At 39.9% G+C, this 25,364-nt stretch overlaps 1 protein-coding gene across 1 annotated transcript in view; it reads right to left on the bottom strand.

The window, feature by feature from the left end:
- Positions 1-5,727: 5,727 nt before the first annotated feature.
- grin2ca (glutamate receptor, ionotropic, N-methyl D-aspartate 2Ca) overlaps positions 5,728-25,364 on the bottom strand; it is a 47,303-nt gene continuing 27,666 nt past the window's right edge. The window contains exons 5-12 of the mRNA XM_037688681.1: positions 16,030-16,198; positions 14,174-14,327; positions 13,922-14,047; positions 12,571-12,800; positions 9,163-9,323; positions 8,874-9,061; positions 8,029-8,261; positions 5,728-7,382 (exon numbers count right to left, since the gene is read on the bottom strand). Of these exons, the coding sequence (XP_037544609.1) occupies positions 5,760-7,382; positions 8,029-8,261; positions 8,874-9,061; positions 9,163-9,323; positions 12,571-12,800; positions 13,922-14,047; positions 14,174-14,327; positions 16,030-16,198 (2,884 nt within the window). The 3' untranslated portion in view covers positions 5,728-5,759. The remainder of the gene's footprint in view (positions 7,383-8,028; positions 8,262-8,873; positions 9,062-9,162; positions 9,324-12,570; positions 12,801-13,921; positions 14,048-14,173; positions 14,328-16,029; positions 16,199-25,364) is intronic.

The following is a 25,364-nucleotide window of genomic DNA, read 5'->3' as shown; positions in this document are numbered from 1 at the left end:
TCAGCTGGATCCGGTTCTGGAGGACAGTCTAGGAGGGCAGCTGCTGCAGTCGTTTTTATCATCAAGATGCTAGAAGGGCCTGCCAATGCTGCTAACGCTGCTAACGCTGCTTAGGCTGCTAACGCTGCTTAGGCTGCTAACGCTGCTTAGGCTGCTAACGCTGCTAACGCTGCTAACAAGATCCTCCATCTGCCTGCACAGACCGAACTCTAAGGACCCGTTTGGTTCTGTGGGTTAACCTTAGATGTTCTCTGTCTGCCAGACCTGGTTCTGGACTGCAGTCTGATGTCGGCTGCTGCGGTAATTATTACCATCAAGATGATGACCGGACATGCTAACAAGACCAGCGAATGAGACTAATAAGATCCTCCATCTCCCTGCACATGCAGCATGAACCCGTTTGGTTCTGCAGGGAAACCTGGGATGTTCTCTGTCTGCTGGACCTGGTTCTGGACTGCAGTCTCTGAGGGCGGCTGCTGCGGTAATTATTACCATCAATCTGCTGACTGGACCTGCTAACAAGACCATGCCCCTAACAGAACAGAACCATGATGTTGAAAGAACCTCACTGCTAACCAAACCACACTGTAGATGGATTTCTTTTTCCAACTTCAGCACCTTGTTTTTAGTATTTTAGTAGTAATTTTAGTATGTTTTTAATATTTTTGCTGCATGCTTTTGGTATTTCTTGTTTTTTTTGTGTTTTTTTTAAATGGCTATTAGAAACGGTTCTTCTCGTCATAAGCATTTTGCTGCATTGTTGACCTTGTGTTGATTTTGCAAATGACAATTAAACCTGACCTGACCTACTGTGGGTTGAGGAGAAGGCGTGCAGCCCAGTGACCGCCCGCAGTTTTCCGTTTAATTTTTGGTGCCATCCTTTAGTTCTCTCTCCAGCCAGCAATATTGAGAGTGAGAGAGTCGACTCTTGGAGTTTCCAGCTCGGAGGCGGTGAGAATGACCTCACGAAAGGCAGTTCTTTCGGTTTTCCTTGCTTGAGAAGACGGGAGCCCAGCAAAACACGACTCAACAAAACACTCGTCTTGAACGCCCCTAAAAATAGCATTTCCAAGAACTGTCATGGCATTTGGAAAACTGTCATTTTATCTTATTTCATGTAAAAAAAAAATAGTTTAAACAGTTTGAAGTGGAATTCAGTGGAAAATTGATGAAATGAAAGTTTCCAAAGCAAACTAACATCAGTTTATTCACTAAATCCAGCTGGTACATTCTGAGCAGAGTCACGTCTGAAGCAATTTTGTCATCTTGAAACAACTCCAATCTTTCATCACAATTTTATAAGAGCTCATGCACATTTATTTTGAGCTGCTCTTCGCAGACAATGAAATCAAACATGTAAAATGTTACCCTGAACTATATCAAAAGGTGCAGTTTGAAAGAGTTTCATTTTGTTTTTTTGTGAATTTATCTGCGCTTCATTACGTTGAAATGAGTACTTTTAAACTTTTACAGATTATATCATGGAATTCACAGAAATTATGATTTTATTTTTTTAAATTGGACCCATTTTAAAAAGGCAACGATCCACTTTAGTTTTAGCTGTATTTGTTTATCAATCCTGTCAGAATCTGTTCCTTCACAAACGTTTCTCCAACAGGTAAGATATTAACTGTTCATAAATTTTCCATAGAACCCCACTTTAAACTGTTTAAACTATTTTTATAATGTGAAAAAAAAAGTCACATCAGTTGCGCTAATAGAAAACATTCAGCAATAAATCTCACAGAAAAACAGCCAAATTATGAGCCGATATTTTTCACCTCGTGGTTGTAATATGTTCAAACCTCCTGTTACTGATTGGATTATAATTTGGTGACGTCAGAAACTCGTTCGTTCAATCTTCTGCTGAAAAGTAAACTTCACTTTTTAAAAGAAAAGCTTAATGATAAACTGTAGAAATCCTACAAAAAGCTCATAAGTAGTGATGTAAAATAATCATTAACGGTCATATTTCCCAGTTTGGAGACAGAATTGTCTGAGAGCTCCAAATAAAGCTGGTTGTAAATGGTTTAATTTCCACAGCAGTGTGCGACGCAGCAGCTGTGTCTGTGGAAAGTTTGGATATTGGATGGCAAATTGCCAGTCACATTTTCTCTGCATTTCTCTGCAGGTGTAGAATCATTCATCATCTGTGCTGCAATCAGCCGACCCTACCATCAATTTAGCAGGTACCAGCGAGCAACTTGGGATACACAAATGTGTCATTGAAGTAGTGTTTTGACCCCGTTTGTATCTAAATCAATCTGAAAACACACGAGAAGCAGAACCGAGAGTTTCACAACAACAAAGCACCTTACTGTAGTTCTAGTTCAAACAGCACATTAACCAGAATTTAAAAAAAAACTTCAACAATGAGTTACTGTGTAACCTATTGAAAAATATAAAGTTTGAGTTTTGCTTTTGTGCATCAAATGGAATAAAGTTTGAATTAAGTTGGAGTTGCATTCAGCTGCAACTAGTTGGTGTACAGCATTCATGGGGAAGTGGCCAGAATATCTTGCAACAGTGGCAATGGTTCTCAATTTTCTCACGTGCGTTGCAGAACGCAGTCCTGTCCCTCAAGTTTTAAACAAGTTCAACAAGTGCATAACACGACAAGAGCTCAAAAGCTCTAGATTAACACTAGTTGGGGTCTTTTTTTAAATGGAAGACATCCAATGGTAATGTCTAGGTCTAAACACTAGACTGATGGTAAATAATGATTAAAACAAAAAAAAACTTTTCCAAACTCCCAGTCTTCAAATTAAAAGTACTCTAGTAGATTTAACCGTAATCATGGAGCGGCTGCTGAGGTGGATACAAGGCAGGCCGGGGTTGGCATGACAGGGAAACAAAATGTGGGCAGCCAACATTGCAGTTCTACAAGTCGTGCACATGAACATAGACCATGATTGTTTTTTAAAAAGTGGCTGGTTAAAATGCTGCTGTACAGCACTCTGGTCACTTTAATCAATCAATCAATCAATCAATCAATCAATCAATCAAAAAATCAATCAATCCGTCAGTCCGTCCCTCCCTCCCAAACTCATTTCGGCCACCTGTATCCGTAATCTCATTCTTTCGGTCACAACCCAAAGCTCATGACCATAGATGAGGGTAGGAACATAGCTCGACCGGTAAATTGAGAGCTTCGCCTTTTGACTCCGCTCTCTCTTCACCACAACAGACCGGTACAGCACCCGCTTCACTGCCGACGCCTCACCTATCCGCCTATCGATCTTTCGCTCCATTTTTCCCTCATTCTTGATCAAGAATCTGAGCTACTTGAGCTCCTCTACTTGGGGCAGAACCTCCTCCCCAACCCCGAGAGGGCACTCCACCCTTTTCCAGCTCAAGACCATGGCCTCGGATTTGGAGGAACTGATCCTCGTCCCGGCCACATCACACTCAGCTGTGAAATGCTCCAGCGAAAGCTGTAGATCATGACCTGATGATGAAGCCAATAGGACGACTTCATCTGCAAAAAGCAGAGACGTTATCCTAAGTCCACCAAAACAGCAGTTTTCCCCACTAAGCAGTACACTCCTTTAGTGGACCAACCACTAAAGGAGTGTACTGCTTAGTGGGGAAAACAGTTTACTTGGGACTCCTCAGATTGATTAAGCTCTTCGGAGAGAGGGCAAAACATCTTTCCACCAACAAAAAAAAAACGTGCTGATGACCTGATTGAACATTATTGGATCTTGTACCTGGCTGATTGCGCATGACCTTTGATGTACTGGATTATATTTTAACTAATGTCAATCTGCAGTCCCTGTGGCAGGCAAAAAAATGAACTAAAAATCAGATTGCAACGTAAAACCTTTAAAAAATTTTTTTTTCCATCAGTCAACCCAGTGACATACTACTACTATTCTTACTTTACAAAACATTTTTGTTGTTTGAATAAAATACCAATAACTTTTATTTCTTTATAGCTCATTGAAGATTTGTGTTCCTTACTGACAGAAAATCATCACATTGTCAAAGAGCTGCAATAAACCGTTTTCTCTACTACTTGTCTTTGCAGTTTTGAACTCTGGCAAATATCCACTGATCCCCCCAATCATCATGGACATCCTTGAGCCGGTGAGCGTCTTCATCCTTTTCTGATATAACTTTTATGAGTTTGAAGATTTAGACCTATTCTTTACTGGCGTTATGAGACTTGGTTATTTTGGATACAATTGAAAGGAAACATATTTACATAAAACCAGTGAGACGACAAGGAAAACCTATTGCTTACAATGAATTGGACACTTGTTGGTGCTTTTCAGTGTTTGCAAATGGACTGTACTTATATAGCGCCTTTCTATCTTATGGAGATACTCAAAGCGCTTTACACTACAATCTGTGCCATCATTTACCCATTCATACAGCACTCTACTAGATCTCTACAAAGCTAATTGAACAAATCATTCTAAAGAGACTAGTCGGAGCTTTATCATATTCATACACCAATGGGACACACATCGGAGGAAACGAGGGGTTCAGTATCTTCTCCAGGGACATGTCGGCATGTGACTGCTGGTGAATTCGTGGTGTGGCGTATGCCATAGCTGAAATGGTTTGGTTCCTGCTATGCAGCTTTTTTGTGTGCAGATAATGTTTTTTATATATTCACATTGCTGATTATTACTGCTGAATTTTGTTGCTCTTTTATCGTTTGCTGTCAAACATAACGTAATTTTGTTTTTTGCTTGCTTGTGAGCTCAACTCGGACAGTTTCTTTTTTAACTTGAAATCTTTCATTGAATTTTCTTGTGGTTCTGCCACACTTTGACTGGAAAGCTTTCATCCATTGCATTTATACAAAACTTGACCAAAATCAAGATATTTTGCCATTTTTTTGTGATTTGGTGTTTTTCTTGGATGTCAGAAACTCAGAATGCTTTACATATTAAGATGAAAACATTACTATAGTTCATGCAGGTGATCATCTACCAGAGCGGTTCGCTCGTTTATATTTGAAGTATAAATTTCAACGTACACCATTCACCAGCTAGCTTTGTAATACTTGCATCAGTTTTATGGTTCTGTTTTCTTTGATAAAACACATGGAGTCACTGTAAATCAGAGCATACGCATGAAAAAGACTGGAAATCAGCCAAAAGGCTCCTCAGATAGCCTTGTTTTTTATTAAAGGGTATAGTAACAATGCAGATACACACACTACTTTATATGATTTATTTTTTTCTACTAGCTTTAGAAGTGCAGTAGCATTACAATAATGACCAGAATGTTATGGTGCACCCAAGGTTGTGGACTTAAAAAAGTTTACGGAAGACATCTCAGTGCTTAATTCACAAAATTAGTTTGGTTATTGTTTAGTCACTTGACATGATGGGTAATAAAAGATTCTTGGGGGGGGGGGGGGGGATAGAGAGATGTATTTAATCTGTATTCGTGTGGAGAGGCTACAGTATATTGTCTCCCAAAAACCTTTCAGATGGTCACACGGTATTAAAAATTCATGAACAATGAACGGGTTAAATCTTTATGTGAATACTTTGTAACATTTCAGTTCAGTTAAGTAGATTCAGAGGTTTGACCTACAAAGTCCCAGCAGTTCTTTGTTTCACGTCTTTTACACTTTGCTACCCAAGATATTATTGCACTGATAACTGAGAGAAAAAACACTCTCAAATACACTGTTGGTATAAAGTTTAATTTTTGCTTTGACCAGAGGCCGAGGGAACAACCTCCAGAACATCCTCTGTCAGGGACTCAGTCAGGCCAAAATGGACATTAAGGATTGTTCAGACCTCAGACTCCAGACTAGATACCCTGCCCCAGGGCTTTGGCACATAAGGACTGTTGACTCTTCGCGCCACCAACACCTGCCTCCGCTGTCTGCTCCCAGAGCCCAGGTCTTCCCTCTTTCCTGTGCTATCATAGGCCCCAAACATGTTGTTGTGGGAAACCAAATGTCTGTCATTTACACGATGCATCAATGCTGCTTTTTCTGGGCAGTGGCTGGTACAGGGAATCAAGTGGCACATGTCCTTAGGATTGTTGTAGAACTGTGATGGTCCCTGTGCCAGTGGACTCACGTACACTGGTAAGTCTGTGTAAGAGTTCAGGTAGGTGGAATAATGTCTGTGCACCACTGTGGAGGAGGAGCGGCGCAGGGCAGCGGCATTCTGCAGGATGGCTTCCCTGTAAGAGGGTAGTCGAGTAGAGTCACAATACTTAAGCTTCTGCTTGTATGGGTAGGAACACATATGAGCGGGGTCCAAGTAGGCTGGCTCAGCAGCCATGGGGTAGCAGGACAAATTGTGCCCTAAACTGCCATATAGCTTGTGAGGTTTTGGGTTAGGACATACTACCCGTGGAAACAAATCAGGCATATCCGCTCGGGTGGAGGGAGATGTGGACGTGGAAGGCTTAGTTTCATCCACCTGATGGATTCGGTCATTGCCCCACGTGGCTTTGAGGAACGAGGCACGCCGATTTAGTTTGTCCTTTCCCAAGAGGGGTATATCGTCCATGTCAGGCTCCAGGTAAGACTTCATGCAGGAGTTGCAGTTGGTGCTACTGCCATGGTAGTGTCCTCCAGTGCAGGCCATGGCAGCAGCATCAGGAGTGTGGTTGTTTAAAAGGTGATTAGCCCTCAACTCAGCAAAGCAAGATCGAGGTTCGTCATAGTCAGCCCTCACTCTAGGGTCTGCAGCGTCGAACAAGTAAGTAAAAGACTTTTGCTTCTTGCTCATACAGTCCGGGGGATAACTAAACTTTCTCCTCAGGGCTCCTTTTTGCTCCATGTAAATGTCAGGTACCTGGAAATCCCTATAAGGTGCAAAGGGAGACGTTGGGTGCCGGGCCTGGTTGTCCACATACAGCCTGCTGCTGTGGTGGGGAATTGAAGGTCCAGAAGGAGTAGGATCCCTAATGGCGATGTGTGGGCTGCTGAGGCTGGAGATGGGTAGAGTTCTCTCTAACAGATGCTGATTGCTGCGGGTAGGCAGTGTGTACCCAAGAGGCAAAGGCCGGGTTACCACCCTGGGCTTTTCCAAGAGAGGTTGAGTGGAAGTGTCCCCATAATGCACTGGGAAGGTTGGCGTAATAGCCCTGTGAGGGTATGGTGAGTGGTTGTCTGTAATGCTAGAGATATAAGGCAGACGGCCATGGGTCATGTCTGTGGTTGTAACTCTGGGAGGCAGACCAGCTCGCACATTGTCGGCTCCCCGTCTGCTCCAGTTCTCTATTGTTTTAGTGGCACTGTCAAGAGAGTTCTCCACTCTGGCAGAGGACACCATGTCCTTGGCTGTCCTCAGCATTTTAAGCATATTGGCTTGTGTATAGTTGGAAGTGATGTCTGGACTCTGCATGCTCCCATTGTGGTCAGTTTGCTCTACTCCATTAAAGCAGCTGTAGATGCCCTACAAAAGGATACAAAGGGATAAAAAGATAAAATAACACATTTTAAAAGCTTTATCAAAAAACACACTGAGCCTAATCACTTCTGTTCATGTTTTGACATTATCTTGAAGTAGTTAAATTTCTTTTTTTTAATGGCACATTAAGGAAATAAGACAGCTGTGTACCATATCAGTGTTGCATAAATTATTTTTCTTGAAAACTGAATTATTATTATTTTTTTTTCATAAAAGACCTCAGGGATGGAAATGTGAGTTGTTGATTATGCACCTACCACATTGGTTTCAATATTTATGCCACACCATCTCGATTTCACTTTCAAATTATGTATTCCTTTGGAATGCGTAATCTCACCTTTGACCACTCTTGATACAGAGATGAAGAATTTTAATGGGGCAATTTAAATTCAGCTTCTCAAACATCACAATCCTCTATTTATTTCCAAGAGTATCCAAAAAATCATCTTGCTGTTTCTGCCATTGAACTGTTGTGATTCTTAACCAGTATGACTTGGTATTTAAACTTGTTTTCAAATATGCCACCAGAGTAGCTATGCTACATGTACTTTGTATTATTGGACAGAAACAAATACCTTTTGCAAACTATTTAAAACAACATAATCCATTTGATTATGGGATGGTTACTTACTCTGCTAATAGCCAGGAGACAATCTAGTCGGTTTGATTTGCGAACGGAGTGTCTAAGTTTCCAGTAGAGCAGATGCTCCCAGGCAAACACCAGCAGGCTCAGGCCCATGGCGACCAGCAGCATGTAGAAGACACCCGCCATGTTGTCGATGTCCAGCTTGCTGCTCATCACCTCCTTCTTTTCATTACGGCAAATGCCTGTGAGCCACACGGTCTGCAGCTTCTGTGTGTCACCTGTGTGTAAAACGCACAGAATACACGTTTAGCTTCTGAAAAAAGCATTTGGTCCAGATAAAGAAATTTTCAAACAATCAGCTGATAAAATGAAATTTCTTATCTGTTTTTAATTGAGCTCATTAAACAGCTGCTATTTTCCAAAGTAGAAAACTCCCGTTATTATTATTTAAACATTTTATTTTGTCTGTAAATTCTAGATGCTAGTACTTTAAACAAAATGACTAGTTTTCTAATTAAAACATATTCTGCTGATTTAAAACATAGCATCACTGTTTATGGCTTCTCACATTGTTTTACGCATTGCAAATTAATACTAGTGTTGCTGTTTAGTATGTTTTCATACAAACGTTACCAGGCTTTGGCCTGAAAATTGGAAATAAATTGCATACAGATTATTTTTAATTGCTTTTATTGACACATCTGAGGCCAGTCTCTCATTTAGAGAAACTCCACGCATCAGGTTTTGTTAAATCATTTTCCTCATCATAGATAGTTGTATTTTTCCTTTATGAGTATAATAGCTTTTCTTTATTGTTACAGTACATCATGCATGACTTTTTTTTCCATTCCCTTGGCTACTATTCAGCATTTAATATTTATTGCAAATACCATCAGCCAGGAACTGCAGCAGTGCCAGGTCGATGGGTCGTTTCCAGCGTGAATCCTTCTGCAGGGCAATGCCGTAACCAGTAGTAGCAAAGACTTTTCCACTGCCGATGGTTACTAATTTGCAGCCCTCATCTTTTCCTGCCATGTAATTCAGCACTGCAGCATCATAGATGAAAGCATCCAGTTTCCTAGCATGATAAAAAAAAAAAAAGATAAAGTGACATAGCTGCTTGTATTTGCTTTTTCTCTCCATCTTCACCAGATGTATTGATGCTTAGGAGAAACCTACCCTGTTTTAAGGCTGTTAAGGGCATCCTCTACTCCCTTCTGGTTGTATTTAACCATGTGGGAGTGCATCTCAGGGTAGTTACTCCTAATGTTGCGCTCTGTGCTTCCGTTTGGGACAGTACCGAAGCGAAATGGTGGATACTGCTCATGTGGCTTTTGAAACTTTTGACAGAAAATAATACATTTTATTAGTGATTCGTATTAACTCAATGCCCATATAAATAAGAGATTTTTACTTATTTCAGTAATAATCTTTGCAGATATTTCTGTATGTGTAAAAATTGTCCCGTGGGATTTCATTAAAGAACAACTGTCATGTAGCAATACTGTAAACTTGAAACAAAAAGCCCCTAAATTCTGAAACGGGGCAAGTTTTTATGTGATATTCTTTATAGCTGATATCTTTAAAGCTTTTTTGATAGCTGTCCTTCAAGCTTCTTATTCTGTTAATTCACACATCCAACACCACAAAGATTGAAATTAACTTTCCGGTTAGGACATTTTGTCCAGAGGGATCTAAACTTCAATCAGTTCCTTGTCTCCCCGCAAAAAACGACTTATTTTATCCTTTTGCTTTTGGCAGTATGATATGCATTTAATTATCATTGAAAGGAACTCAGACAAGTGGGAATACAGTATTGCACTCTTTCATTAACCTTATGCAAATGTGTTCAGGGTACATAACTAAAGAGTCAATTTACACTTAAGGAGAAGAAAAGTAAATGAGAAGGGACAACATTATCAGAAAACCCTTGAATCCCTCCTGACTTCTGCGAGTTCATACTGACTCTACTAATATCACCTTTACAATAAAATAAATACAGGTTATTTTTAATACCAGACAAGGATTATTTCAAATAAATCCTAAAATAGTATCTCACTGGGTTGCAACTGTCAGATACTAGATGGCAACTAAAATTTGTGACATAACTATCTTGCCTATATAGCTTTTTAAAAAATCCATAAAAATGTATTTTATTGAGAACGTGGCTCTGAAATGAAACTGCAGTATATCCAGTTAAACAAGACTTGGTTCAGGGTGTGACTACATGATAGCATTTGTTCTCTGCAACCTTGGATAGCTTTAACATGTAAGAGGAACACAATCAGTCCTGCCTTGCCAAGCGGTCAGTGAGCCATGTGACCATGTGACCATGTTTTGAGCATCCCATTTTTGAAATTATTTGCTTGTCGTCATGTGCATGACTTTCAAAATTGTAATTTTAAATGATGCACATTGTTTTGTTGCTCACTTTCACCTACATTTAACTGAATCTGCTTGCTTTATATCCACGTCAGCAGCTGGCCCCACGTTTATGATTTATTCTGCTTAAGTTAAAAAAACAAACAAAAAAATAAATGAATCAGAAGATTTAGACCAGTTTATAATTATTAAACATCAGTGCCACAACAGAACTCCCACGCAGGCGTTAACATATAGCTTGAGTCCTGTTGAGGCTGGTTGGGGACACGTGCAACAAAATTGCACTGGCCACCATGATGGACTTTTATGGAGTAAATTTTTGCACAAATGTTGTGAACATTATCAAAACACAAGGGACAAAATTACCTGCCTCTGTGACTCTTACAAGGAAATTAATAGTCCCGTTATTGGAAACATTTTAAGGCAACTACATTGTAAGTTCTGTTTGCTAACTAGTCATTAATAGTTGCAGCCTGAAGAGGAACTATGTTAAGTATCAGTGTTTGAGAAGAATGGCTAATTTCGAAAATACATTTGTCTTTAACTACTTTGCTACATTTGGTCAACATGTTGCTGAAATGTTTTCTGGCTGTTTTCGACATTTCACAGATACAATATTGTGTTTGCTGGAGATGAACGGATGGGCTTTACAGATTCTGATAACAACTTGAGACTTAACATAGTGAAGCAGTGGAATCACAATAATTGCAAATGTTTACCTCTGCAGTTTTGACATAACGTCAATGCTCACGTTTTGCTTTTGTTGCAAAGCGGTATCAACTGGAGCTCGACCGATTCATCAGTAGGGTCGATATTTTAGACCGATATAAGCGTTTGGGGACCTGTCCGTATCTGTGATAATTGTCCAATTCTGTGCCGGTAGAAACACTGGGAACAAGCCGTGTCCTTACTGGCATAAGGCGTAATTGTGCAACGTATCCAGCAGAGGGTGCATGCACACTTCTTTCAAGTCATGGCCGTTCACTTTAAGTTTCACTCTCAGCACAGCCGAAGCGGAGAACAATAACGTTTAGTGCAGTCCTTCTCAAATAGTGGCGCCCGGAGCACTGCCGGGGGGGGGGGGGGGGGGCACATGTTAATTAGACCCTCACCATACCTGACTGACTGTTTAAACAGTGAACAGTGAAGGACGTTTCTTTGTTCAATTTATAGTTTTGTACCACACTTGATAACTTTATGGTGAATAGTAGAGGATAGAAAATGTGAACACACGTTAGGAAGACTGTTTCTATGACCAGTGCAGCACTTGTAAACCTAGTGGGGACTAATTAAAGGTGGATCTGATTACCTTAGCTTCATGGCTGCCAACAGCTGTGCTAAATAAACTAGCCCAGCTCCATTTGCTGTTTACTTAGATTCTTGACGGTGGACAAATAAAAAAAAATAATAATAAAATCAGCCATTATATTGGTTCAGTATTGGCCTTCCCCTCTCAATATCGGTATTGGCGAAAACCAAATTTTCCATATTGGTTGGGCTGTAGTATCAACTATCTTAAAACTTAAACTTGATTATCCATTAGGAAGCTTCAGTCCTCTTTATAATGTCTAACTATCATTACACTTTGATATGTGATTGTTTTTTGCTTTTTTTACATTTACCAGAGTTTATCACAGCTGGACAAGTTGCAGTTTGGTTCTACCTGTACAGTGTTGCCATACAGAATGTCGTTAATTGATCTATAAAGGTGCTGTAAAATAAATTCACTGCAATGCAGAATTAATCTATAATGAAAAGGGAATTGTAAACGACTTCAGTAGAATTGTAATGAGTTCCGGACAGCTCTGTCTTTTCTGCAAATGTCTCTTTAATCTTCAGTTGCCTGAAACCAAAAAAAAAAAAAAAATCCGACAAATCACATTTTGTGCTGATGGTTTAATGTGGATTTTCTTGTCAATTCTCCTATAAAGTACATCCCTGGGCATAAAAAATGCATAAGATAATACCAGGAAATTTTAATCACCGCATGGGTGGAAAATTCATTTGTGCATGTCTATATTCTTTCCACAGGCGTGTAACTCAAGAGAATCTGTGTAATTCAACTCTTGTTTATGAACAAAAAGTACTTTCTCATTTGGGAATATTAACAATCGACAGCTGTGTGTGTGGATTAAAAAAAAGTTCTTCTCTTAAGCAGTAAATCCAACATAGAGCAGATTAACACAAACCGCTGAGTCAATGTACCTTTTTGTCACTCAGTCCAGAGACGGTGTCGATGTACTGCTCCTGGATCATAAAGGCAGCCAAGTTGGCCGTGTAGGAAGCCAAGAAGATGACGGCAAAAAAAGCCCAGACCAGGACCATGATCTTACTAGTGGTGCCCTTTGGGTTCTCAATAGGAACAGAGTTGTTAAAGACGATACCCCACAGCAGCCAAACTGATTTTCCAATGGTGAACGTGGGACCTCCAGGATCTAGAGAAAATAGTGTACAGGGATCAGTGTCGTGTTGGTTACCTTTTATTTTTTTTTTTAAATCAAATGTTACAATTTTAATTTATACTTGCTATCAATCGATTTGTTTTGTTTTTTAAAATATCAAAGTTTTAAACCCTGAAGAATTCACTTAAACCTAATTTTCAAATTGTACAAAAAGGACTTTCGTTCAAATTTGAACATCACATGCTTTGACATTTTTATTTTTCCAAATGTGATAAAACTTGGATAACTGAGTTTAAAATGGAATTGGTACCACTGTCATTTACTGCATGTAAATGACATTTTTTTTGGCATTTGTTTAACATTAAGACAAAACATGTACATTTGAAAGTGCTGCACCAAAGAAGCTAATCTAATGAATCAAATCAATTATCTTCCCTATTTGGCATTTGTAAAAATCCATAAGCTGTTTTATCGAGCATGTTGCTCTGAAATGAAACTGCAGTGTCTCAATTTCACAAGAATTGATCCAATGTGTGGCCACATGATAACATGTTCTTTACAGCCTCTGATAGATGTGAGAAGTCCAGAATCAGCCCTGCCTTCACGTTCATGTCTACCCAGGTTTGATTAAATCGTCTTCAGTTGCAATTTCACTGTTTTCTGAGCGTTTGCAACCACATGCGTCTGTGTTATGAGCGGCCAGTTTCTGGACACATTTCTCTGCTTCAGGGTCTTTTACGTATGTTCATAGATTTATTTTTAATAAAATAATCGTATCTTAACTTAATGCCTTGTTTCGACTTTAAACAGCCCAAATCCTTGGTCTAGAGCGCTGTTCAAGAAGGCGGCGGCCATGAAACTTAAGGAAAACTGTCTAAAATTAGACATTTTTGTAAACTTTCAAATTTACTTGAATAAAACCAGATTTGCTTGTTCCTGTCATGTTTTTTTTTTTTATTACTTTATTTTACCAGGAAGAAAACCATTGAGATCATCAATCTCTTTTATAAGGATGTCCTGGTTTTTGCAGCAGAATGATCTACATTTGATTTCAGCAACAAAAACTTTTCCATCCAAGCATAAAACACATCTTGTGCTCTGGTGCTTTTGTTTTGAAGGGCAACTCATTGGCAGGAAGTGTTCATGAGACCTACTTTTGGCGGTGACGAGGCTGCGGTTATACCCAACTGGACTGCAGTATTCAAAGACAAAGACCGTAATGGCCACCACGGTCAGACACATGACGAACATCATCACCCAGACTGCTGGACTGTACGGTTCTGCAGAGAAAATGAGGCTTTTTCAAAAGCTGGAATTAACGCCGTCACGGTGCACTTTCAATGTTTGACAGCTAAGCTAAGGACCCTTTTCAAGCAGACAGCAGCATCTTAAAAGGAATTTCTTACCTAAAAATGCAGATGGAGAAACAGTCCCGTTACTTCTTGCCACCATCACACTGATTCCCGTTTCCACAAATGGCACTGAGAAGTCGATAATTTCTGAACGCTCTTCGTTTATGGTCAGTGAGCCGATGGCCATGTCTGCCCTTTTGTAGAATACCTGTAGAGGAAGGAACATCAATAGAGATGTTGTTTTTGAGGTGGAATGAAAGTGGAAGCAGATGGTTCCAGACATCCACTGCAGACCTTTCAGGTAACTATTTATCAGTAAAACATGCAGCCTCGTCCTGATGATGAAATCACTTCCTTCCTTCAGTGCTTAGGCAGCAGCTGAAAGGACACCACTAAAAAGTCTCACTTAATGTTATCTTGCTTGTTCATGCTTCAGCACCGGTGCCGGCCCTCACCGGCAGCGTTGCGCTCTCCCTGGCTCTGTCCATCCAATCTTCTCTGCCTTATCTCAATCTAAGAAACGCCTCAGGGGAATCTCATTACAGCTAGCATAAATGTTCACTTGGGCTCTCCAGATTGAACCGATTAAATTTTTTTTGTCAAAGGTCGAGGTTTTATTTTTAGGCGTTCAATGAATCAGGAAAGCCTGGAGGAATTATCTACTTTTACATGGATGTCCACTCAGTCTCAGGGATGAATTGATCAAAACTGGGCCGTCAGATGTAAAGATCATCTTGACTCTGCAAAATGTATCTAAAGCCTTGAAACATTCATGTTTATAATAATACAACTTATACATCCAGATGGTCAGACATGGATGTAAATTAATTTTCTTCTTGGCAGAAGGTTAAATGTTGAGCAAATCTCAGTTTCACAGAAGAATTATAAAGCCGATTTTCACTGTGTAAACAATTTATAATCCTAATGTAGTACTTCAGTGTTAAGCATAATGCTTATTAGAAAGTAAAACTGGAATAAATAGCTGTCAGCTGAAGGTTATTAACGTTTTGATAACGATTCTGTTCTGGCCCATTTTGAATCTCTTATATTTCTGTTCAGTTTTCTCTGTAACTGATGTTGGCCCTCCTGCCATAACACACTTCTCTTTATTATGCTGATGGAGAGCCTGTGGTCCAGACACCTCGCCTCATGCAAGCCATTTGCTCTCCTATGCTGGGTGATGCCTCATTGAGCACAATAGCCTTGTTTTTTTTATTTGGGAGGGTGTGCAACCAGTGTAATTTCCCTCATCTCCCCTGAAGGAAGGCCAGCTACAGGAATCTGACTGCAGATTACTCACAGTGACAAGTGGTCCTCCTCCTTGTACATCAACTCTTCCCACACATTACACAGTGACCTTGGGACCCGTTTACTCATTCATCAGGAGTCTCCTAATTTGGAGTTTATTCAGATTTTTACTCGTGTATTTAGTCCTGATTGTCGTCTAACAAAACTGGCATTGAAAATTCCGATTTTCAGTTGTTTATTTGGAAGTTATAAAAAACTTTAACTTATAAAAATAATAAGTTGAACCAAATCATCATATTTATAATTTAACACAGTCTCAAATGGTGGCAGCATCAACAAGGCTGGTTTCATTGGGATGTAAAAAAAATCGTATAAATATTTTCCACCTGAATACTTTTGATACCAAGGTTTAGTTCTTTAGACGTACAGGAATAGGGGTGTTAAAGATAGAGCAATAGGAAATAATTGAAATCACAGCAGTTTTTCCTCTATTTTATTCACTCCAAGTAAAAAAAAAATCAGAAAAAGCACTTGAACTTGTCCTAAATTTGGTTCAGACATTTTGTTCTGATTAATAATGTGATTATGCAGCACAGCTCGTTCATGTTTGTGTTAATGGTGATCCTGGTTGAAGCTGTCGTGTAAAACTTGGTACTTCTTACCTCCCCGATCATCCCGTTCCAAATTCCCCGGACCAGCTTTCCGTGCTTCCCATTTGTAACCAGGTACAGGTCGTAGGAAAACTTTATGTTGCGGGAAAGTTTCTTCAAAATGTCGATGCAGAAGCCTTTGCAGCACAGTTTGGTGTATGGCTCTGTGTGACCTACGATGCTGAAAGATAAACAGAGGAAAATAAAGACATTTAGACCACATCTTAAAATCACCACAGACTTAAAGATTGAACTTTCTAAATGCATTAACGTCCCCCCATGGAGAGGGTGAACCACAAGCCTCTCCTGGATTCTCAACTCCGGGTCAAGAAAACAGAAGTTAGATTTTCTCAGGAGACTGAAGGTTACAAGAATACCTCTCTACATCCTCACCACCTTTTTATTGGAGCACAAGTGCAGTGAGAACACCAGTGTCACTGAGACCTTGCTATCCTTTCAAGGAGTTCATTTTTAAGGTGAGAAGCATAAAAACTCATCAGTGTTGTTATTTCTTCTTATCCCTGTCAACAAGCCGTTTAACCTCCTGTCTGGAAAACGAGACCGTTCGTATCAAGAACAACCAGAATGTGTCAACAGTTTTATTCCCCTGACAATAGGGCTGCTGAATCTCCTGTAGTACACTCAAGACTAGGCCAGAGAAACTGTGCAACTTCATTATACATTTTATATTTCAATTTATTGACCATATTGTGACAATACTGAGCACCCTGAGACGACTTCTGTTGCGATTTGGCGCTATATAAATAAACTGAATTGAATTTAATTCAATAATTTTACCTGGGTTTCACTGAACCCACAGATTTATGACTCGAATAGTGAGGAATACTTGTGACATAATTCAGAAAGTATTTAGACAAAATTCAAAAAATGTTCAATACAAAAATAACTGGACTTTATTTGTAATGGAAGACGTTTCGCTCCTCATCCGAGGAGCTTTCTCAATTCAAAGAGCAGAGAGTAAGGGGTTCAGGTTATAAGGCTGAGTGAGATAAGACACACACACACACACATATATGTAGATTGGCAGTTCACACCTAAACACCTTAACAGCAGGTCTTTGTTCATCTAATTCACAGACGAGGCCCCTCTGTTCCCATCAGGTGTGAAAACCGGCTGGGAATCTGTTTTAAAGTTGCATTATATGTTTTTGAAAGTGGAAATCTGAGGCTTCCTCCTCTGTTAAGAGACGGCTTTTCTCTTTTTACATAAATTGCTTCCTTCACCCCCCTCTCAAACCATCTGTGTTCTCGGTCCAAAATGTGCACATTTTGGTCCTCAAAAGAGTGTCCCTTATCTGTGAGGTGGAGGTGAACAGCTGAATCTTGTCCTGAAGAGCTGGCTCTCCTGTGTTGAGCCATGCGTCTGAGAAGAGGCTGTTTAGTTTCTCCAATGTAGAACGAAACGTGTGGAGCGAAACGTCTTCTGTTACAGATAAAGTCCAGTTGTTTTTGTGTTGAATGTTTTTTGAATTCATCATGTCCTGGATGACTGAGAATCTTCACCAGCATATTTAGACAAAAGCACAAAAACTGTCAAACTTTTGTCCAGAGGATCTGTTCAGTCCTGCTTACTCTTCTTTTTTTAAACAACAATCTCCTGCTGCTGATACATCGTCTCTGTAAAACCCACACGGATGGCTTTGATCGAAATAAACAAGGAGGCTTTGTCAGATTTATCTTTCTGATCTTCAGCCGATATCGAGCAGTCTGATCGAGCTTCTTTGTTTCTTACAAGCTGTAAACTGCCACCATAAACTTTCTACTTGACATTGCTGGACACAAGCACATTGTCATTGTAGGCAATGGATGGTGTCTCAATAGGCTTGTAGGTATAAGGACATAAAGGTGCAGGTTAGTTTAGAGCAAAATAGAAACAACTTGTCACTGTTGTCTTATATTTGTGCAGATTGCTAGTAAAGTTGGTATTGCATCAGTAGCTCACAAAAATAAATGAAAGAAGAGTTGGAGTATACCGGAAGTGCTCCTCTTCATCCAAGCAACATGTTATAAAGAGGTCATACAGCTGTGTAATGTCGACCACATACCAAGCTGTCTGAGTGACCCTCAGCATGGCGTCGTACCCTACCAATCTGTTAACAGAACAAGCAGCAGAAGCAAAATGGACTCTGCATACTAAATAGGCATCTGCTGTAAGAGCTGGGATCAATTCCCCTCGAGTGTCATCAGGATTACCAGCAACATGGGAATAAAAATGCCCTTCAGTTCCCCATGTAAAAGATAAAGACGATGACATATACAGGAAGGAAGAAAGACATAGACCAGGTCATTTAAAACAGAGATTTAGAGAAAAAGCTGTTTGGATAGTTTAAATATTAATGCAGGTATGAGTCGGGGAAATGAACAATATCTGCTAAATATGTTAAAACCCTGTTTGTTTTAGCAATTGTCCTATTTACAAAACGTAAAGTTGATGCCTGAGCTGTAGTTTTTACTGTAATGTGTTCTCAAATTTATCAAAATGCCAACATTTGAAACAAATTAAAGTAAAAAATTTTGCAGCTAAAGATATGCAATAAGTTTGTTTGAGAAGACGAGTTGTGTGTGTTGTACGGTCATCCACTGCATGTGCATGCAAAATGGTACTGCGTAGGCTGATAAAGAAAGGTTTACTGTTTAAACTTAAAAGTAAAAATGCATACATTTCACTTATTTTATAATTAAAATTTAAGAAGAGCTAACGTGTTGTGACGAGGCTCATAAAATGACAACCTGTGAGATTTTCTGCTGGTCCTGTTTCTGCATCTTGTCGCATGATGACGGGGATCAGGTGACTGGAGTTCTCTTCATATTAGTGTGCTGATGTCTTTTCTCATCCACTGATTGTAACTGTTTGTTGTTTTCACCAAGAGTTGGTATGCAAAGGCTTTAGTCTACTTCAGGGCTGTTTTAGCCACACAGGCTTAGATTATATAGAGATTTATATCCATTTTTAAAAGAACTTGACTGAGTAGCTTTGGTTCAACACTAGGTACAATGTTATCACTTGTCTGAAGGCTTTTAATAAATTAAAGCATAAATGACACTCCTTTAAAACATGTAAGTGTTAACGTCTTTCTATAATTAACATAATAAATTCATCCAGACTTGTCAATCTTTTATTTGTGCTCATTAACAAAGTAATAACGGCTCACTCTTGGACATTAGCTTTTCCTTTTTGAAGTTGAGCTGAGCAGCAGCTGTTTAGTTCATTAGGTGGGCAGTGTGTTGTGTTATGAGAGAAACTTTTAAAATCTGGGTGCAGTGCGAAGAGCTCTAATGACACATCAGGCCCAGCTTCCTGCAGACCTTCAGTCTGATGGGCTCTGCAGCCAAGAAGCAATGAGACGAACAGTCGAGGAAGTGAGCGGGAACAGACCAAACAAACAAATGAACACTTCAGAGAAAAATCAGGCTGCCACAACAGACCATAAGTAAATACAGTGCTCCCAACACCCCCTGCCTCTCCAGCTGCCAGGGTTCACCGCTGGGCTCGAACTCAGCCAGTCCCTCTAAAATGAACGTTTGGCGATAACTGAAAATGTGCGAGCTTAATGATATCTGTTAGCCTGAAGAAAGCCAAAGACCTCAGCCTTGATTAAAACCTCTTGTGCTCCTCAGGATATACACGGGCACACCAGTTGGTTGTTGGACTAAATCTATTCATTCTTTCACACAGCTCATATCCTATTGGAGTCTGAAGAGATCATTGCGCCGCTGTTTTCAGAAACATATGGTGACGAGAAATAATTCCTAACAGGTGTAAACAAAACAAAAAAGTGAGGAAGAACCTTCTACATTGTTCAGTTTTAGTGGAACAAAAAGTTCATTCTGATTACAGATGGTTGTAGAAGCAGGTCCTCGTGTCCTATTAGCTGTTTCTTTTACTAATGTAAAATTGTTTTGCCCTTCAAAAAATTTAAAACTCATTTTGTAGCTTTAATTTTTATCCTGACTTCAATAGAAAATACCTCATTGAGCGTTGACTGTTGGGGACCAGTGCTAACTTAGAATGGCAAGAAAACTGCAAGGAGTTACACATTTTTAGTTGCATTTTCACTGAATTCTGAGTGTTTGTCACTACGTGACCAGCAAACCATGTAGCTGCAATTTGCATCGTCAGTTTTTAAAAGTTATAGCTTATTTTTGTGTGCACAGCTTGCAAAACTATATTTGAAACATGCACATTTTGTTGCTCACATTGTACCTGCCTCAACTCGCACCTTGACCACTGTTTTTTTATTTTATTTTATTAACCTTATTATTATTTTAAACGTGGAGGTGCTGGACTGTAGTCTTGGATGTTGTCAAAGGAGAACTTCCGTGCAGGTGTCAAAAACTCTAGTGCGCTTGAGAAAGGTAAAAAGTACCAGCTTCTGTGACTTGCATGAGAAAACCAAGAAGTCCTGAGTATATTTGACATGACAAAGTAAAATTCGAACAGTTGTCAGATTACCACCAGTGAGTGGAACTGCTCAGTGAAACCGTGTCTCTTTTTGGTGTGAGGCTCCTGGGTGCTCGTCTGCTGCTGTGCTCAGTCTCATCTTTAATTACATCGGCTTAGAAGTCCTATTGAACAGTACTAATGTATGATGACATTTTCTTCCTGGGTCAATGTCACCCTGTACCAGGACTTTACCTCTGAATTAATCTTCAGTGCGCTCTGAGGGAACATTAGCTCTTGTAGTTCAGAAGCTGAGAGGTGGAGACCTGGAGACATTCCTAATTCCACTGGAGAACTGGGTTCAAAGGAAAGAACCTGTGGTTGATGCTGCTAGCTGCTGTTGGCCGACCTGAGCCAAATCCTGGTACCCATTTGTTAGATCTCTCTGAGGATGCTGGAACGAAGGGCGCAGATGGTCTGCCTGGCGAGCTGAGTGCATGGCTCGGAGCAAAGAAGCTGTGACTCTACCTTTGGACAGCACTGATGTGTCTGAGCTGAGGACATTTCTAATGCTGGGGAAATGACGACCATAGGAGTGTTATAAATAAATATATATGGTTATATTAAACATTACTGTTAATTTTTTATTTGGTCCTTTTTGATATTTTGTCTTGTGGATATTGTATTTGTTTTCTTTTGTCTTTAAAAGCTGTAACTGTATTTACTCAAATACTCTGTTCGAGTTGGGACTGAGCTCATTGAATTACAGCACTAGCCTCTGATGCTGGTGTCACTTTTCAGAATCAGAACCAGAATAAGCTTTATTATCACTGTACCGAAAAACAGCGAGATTATGTTCGTACAGTCGTCCAAAAGATGGGCGGAGTGCACGTTGCTGCTGCTCCTAAGAGCATGGCCCCTTATTCTTTTAGACAGAAAAGGGGAAAAGGCTATGAGGAGAGGATAGTGGTATTACAAAAACGATCTCTTCACACCTTGTCGTTATCAGGACACGATTTAAGACATGAAAAACTCTACCAGCAAGCACATTTATGAACGCGTTACATATGCATTTGATGGCAAGATGGTGAGGTTTGTCCATGAAGCACTTCCAGATAGCACCATAGTCCTGTTCAGAGGTGGGGGGTGGGTTGTCATAGACAGCTTTCCCAGTTTACATATCGCAGGAGAAATTTGATAAGCTGGCCTGCTTCATGGCCAAACGGGGGAGTCAGATTCAAATAAGCCACAGTTGTTGATTATTTTTTCAGGCAGACTGTTGTTTCTCGTCAGCCTTGAGTTCTGCTGGTACTTTTGACCCAAAATGGCCACATTTGTGGGCATTCCACTGGTCCATGGTCATTAGCTCTCTCTAAGGTCAACTCCAACATTCTGGCGAGTCCCAGAAGCTGCAAGTGACCTGCGGTTCTCACAAATCGCGTCCATCTTATGGTTTAGCTCGTAAATCAGCTGATTTTGAGTGCTCGAAGCACGAACCAAACACGCAGACATGGTCGGCAGCTTTGCCATGGTCGGCAGCTTTGCCATGGCTGAAACTGCTGCTGCTGTCTTCTTTAATAGCCGATAACATAGGTATCCGCCGGTGCCAAAAAGCAGAAACCCTGCTATCATGATTCCGATATCTTCGGTGTCCTCCTGAGACAAAACGGAAAGGCACATCAAATCCATGACATGTCCTGCCGCATACGTCAGCGGGGCATGAGGGTTCTCCAGGACCCTGAAACTTTGTTGAAAATTTTTTAATCGATTTCATTGAAAGTCTACCTGACCAGATCCATGAGAGTAGTTTTCATTTTGAAATATGTGTAAATAGGAACTCCGATACACAAGACGGAGAGCAAAAAGCAGAAGGACAGGAGAGGGAAGAAAGGCATCGTCTTGCGCGAGAGCAAGTGGTGAAAAATCGGATCAGATGTTGAATTATGGGTGAAAGAAAGTATCAACTTCTCTGTAGTAGAGCTGGGATTTAAAGCAAAAACACTGTCAGTAATTATGTTATTTGATCTCACCACCACCCAGTTTCGTCTTAGATGTAGTGATTTGTTAACTAAGGCCTGCAATGAGTCTTCCAAATTGTGGGCACGGACCAGTATGAGTTTCTGATTTAAAATATAATGTCCAGGGATCATGGTATAAAAACGATGATGAACATACAAACTCTCGCAGGTTGCTGCAGAGCGATGGTTGTCGCTTCTCTTGTGGCCAAGGCATGATGATGGCAACAAGAACGATAAAACCACTCACTGCCCCTGGCATGCCATTAAAAGAAGTTTAAACTGCAAGAATGGTACAGCTGGGAATTTTAGTGGTTTAGAAACTGCAGTTTTAAAAAACCATGATATAACTTGAAAGCTAACCACTCCCTCCGCATGCATAAAATCTATAAGGTTTTAAAACGTTATTTTTTATATCCCACCGGTACTTCCTCATTTTGTTCCAGCAGTTTAAACAACGTTTAATGGCTCGTCAGAGGCAGTGTTAGGATTTCTCAGTCTGTATGTCCTGAAGAATAAAGCTTTCACTCAGAACCTGTCACTGGCCCACACCTGAGCCTTTTTAATCTCACTATGATGCCCTCACTGATTCAATGCTGATTTATTTACATCCTCCTCAGTTTAGCAGGGTTTGATTACAGCGTGATGTCTGTGATTAAAAAGATATAAAGTCAAGCTTTGTGTTTTGAAAGTATGGGTGTAATAAAAAGTTTGGATTCCACGAAGATCGACATTGTGAGCTTGGTCTGAATGCACAACAAATCTATTTGAGCACAGTTCTCCACATTTCTTGGAGCTTTAAATGACTTTTTTACTTTTTAATTTTTCAAAATGCTCACTGCTTTTTTTGAGCTCTTATTTGTTCTGTTTGAATTTTAGTGCTTGTGTGTGAAAATGTTGCATTGTCGGACTTGGAAAAAACACTTTTTTTTTGTACTAGCTAGAAGATTTGTGTACCATAAAGCACTAAAAGTGCATTGTAACTTTGATATTCATCTGCTATTGCCTTCACCTTGTTAACACTATCGTCAGTAATGGATAATGGCCACCACTTTTCTCTCCTGCTAATGAACACCAGTATCAGTCTTTAGGTGTTCAGGATTGATGACACGGCCTAATCATCCCATCTAATTAATACCCCACCACGCAGCACATATATTTCTCTGATTGGGTCACGGGGTAATCCCTGGGATATTGCACTCTGGCCACACAGCCTAATGAGTATTTCACCTCACTGAGTGATAAGAAGTCATGCATGTGCTAATGGCAGAGGAAGAGACTCTTCATCTCATACCTAATGACACTCTCAAGTTAGATACAAAATCAATTAAGATGGGCATGTTGGAATGGAAGAGTGCTCGAGGGACTGTGCTGCGATCAAAAACGAGTTTGTAAAGGATTATGTGTTTGACTGGAGGTGAATAAATGATGAACACACAATCTGGGATCAGAAGAAATAAATTTGATCAGAGTTCATCAAACAGACTGGGAGATCTATAAACCTTTTTAACACCATAAATAATGCGACGTTCCAACAGTTTAGAAGCTTGGTTGAGCAGAGAAAATGTATTTGCTCAACATGAATTTGGTCATTTTTACCATAAAGTTTTATTTCAAGAGATTTAATTAAAATAAATGATAAAGGGTCCTCATTTATATGACACTTTTTGGTATTAGCTGTTGGTCTAGCCAGATTCAACTCCAGAGGGTGGTGCAAACAGCAGAGGATATCACTGGTAGCAGTCTCCACACCATCCAGGACATCTACCACAGCTGATGTCTGTGTGAAGCACGCAGCATCATTAAGGACCACACCCACCCAGCACAAGGACTCTTCCATCTAGTTCCCTCAGGCAGACGATACAGAAGTCTGTCATCACGTACAAAAGTCTAAAGGCAGTTATTATCCACAAGCTGTCAGATTACTGAACTCTTGACAATAACATTGCATCAAGCCACATCTGTGACACCTAATCTGTTTATTGCTGCCACACTATATGGCTGTATCACGTATGTCACTACCTTATCATAATACAATAAGATAAAATAGAACTTTAATGATGAAGTATATTTTATTAGAATGATATACTAGCTTACTGAAATGTGTGGGTATATGTATTTCTTTTATTTTTATATACTGTAGTAAGATGTGTTAAAACACGATCTCATTCCCACTTCCCGTTCTTGTAGGGAATGTAGTTTTTAGTTCCACGCCTACAAATCCCAACAGCCACGCATCCACCATTTCAGAACGCAACATGGTGAGATCTTATTGGCTAAGAGCTGGTCACTATTTAGTGTAGTAACTTTCATTTTGCTGTGATGGGATATCTGAGGATGTGTGGCCATGCTCTGAAGATGTTCGTTCCGACTCGACACTTGGCGCCATTACTGGTGACAGCATGGAGAGGCGGTAATGGCCCAGGTCTGGTGATTTTGTACCTAACGTGGGTAAAATGAACCTTCTGAAATGGATGATCATTTGTCTGAAGCAGGCTCGAGAGAGCCGAACATGTCTAACAATAATTAAATTAATCTAAGTATTACTCACTACACTGTGCAATAACCTGTCGCACAACATGTGTATTTTATGTTAGTTATGTGCATTATATATCATGTACATTTACCAGTAAGCTTATATTACTACCTTGAAATACTTATTTATACAAACTCATCCTACTTGCACGGTTATGTTCTACCATGCTGTTTACTATAATTCTTTTGGACCTTGTAAATATTCTATTTTTCAGTTTTGGTACTTTATTTTATACTATTATTGCATGCTTTAGTATTTCTTGTTTTGTTTGAGCGAGTCGAATCGGTTCTTCTCCTCATGAACATTTCATTGCATTGTTTGTCATATGCCAGCAAATGACAAATAATAAATTAACCTGCATACGACAAAGAATAAATTAACCTGCATACGACAAA

Source organism: Nematolebias whitei, chromosome 15, assembly GCF_014905685.2.
Source record: "Nematolebias whitei isolate Nwh7 chromosome 15, NemWhi1, whole genome shotgun sequence".
NCBI classification, from domain to species: Eukaryota; Metazoa; Chordata; class Actinopteri; order Cyprinodontiformes; family Rivulidae; genus Nematolebias; species Nematolebias whitei.
Note: the sequence above shows the minus strand (reverse complement) of the source record. Positions and strands in the feature narration are given on the sequence as shown.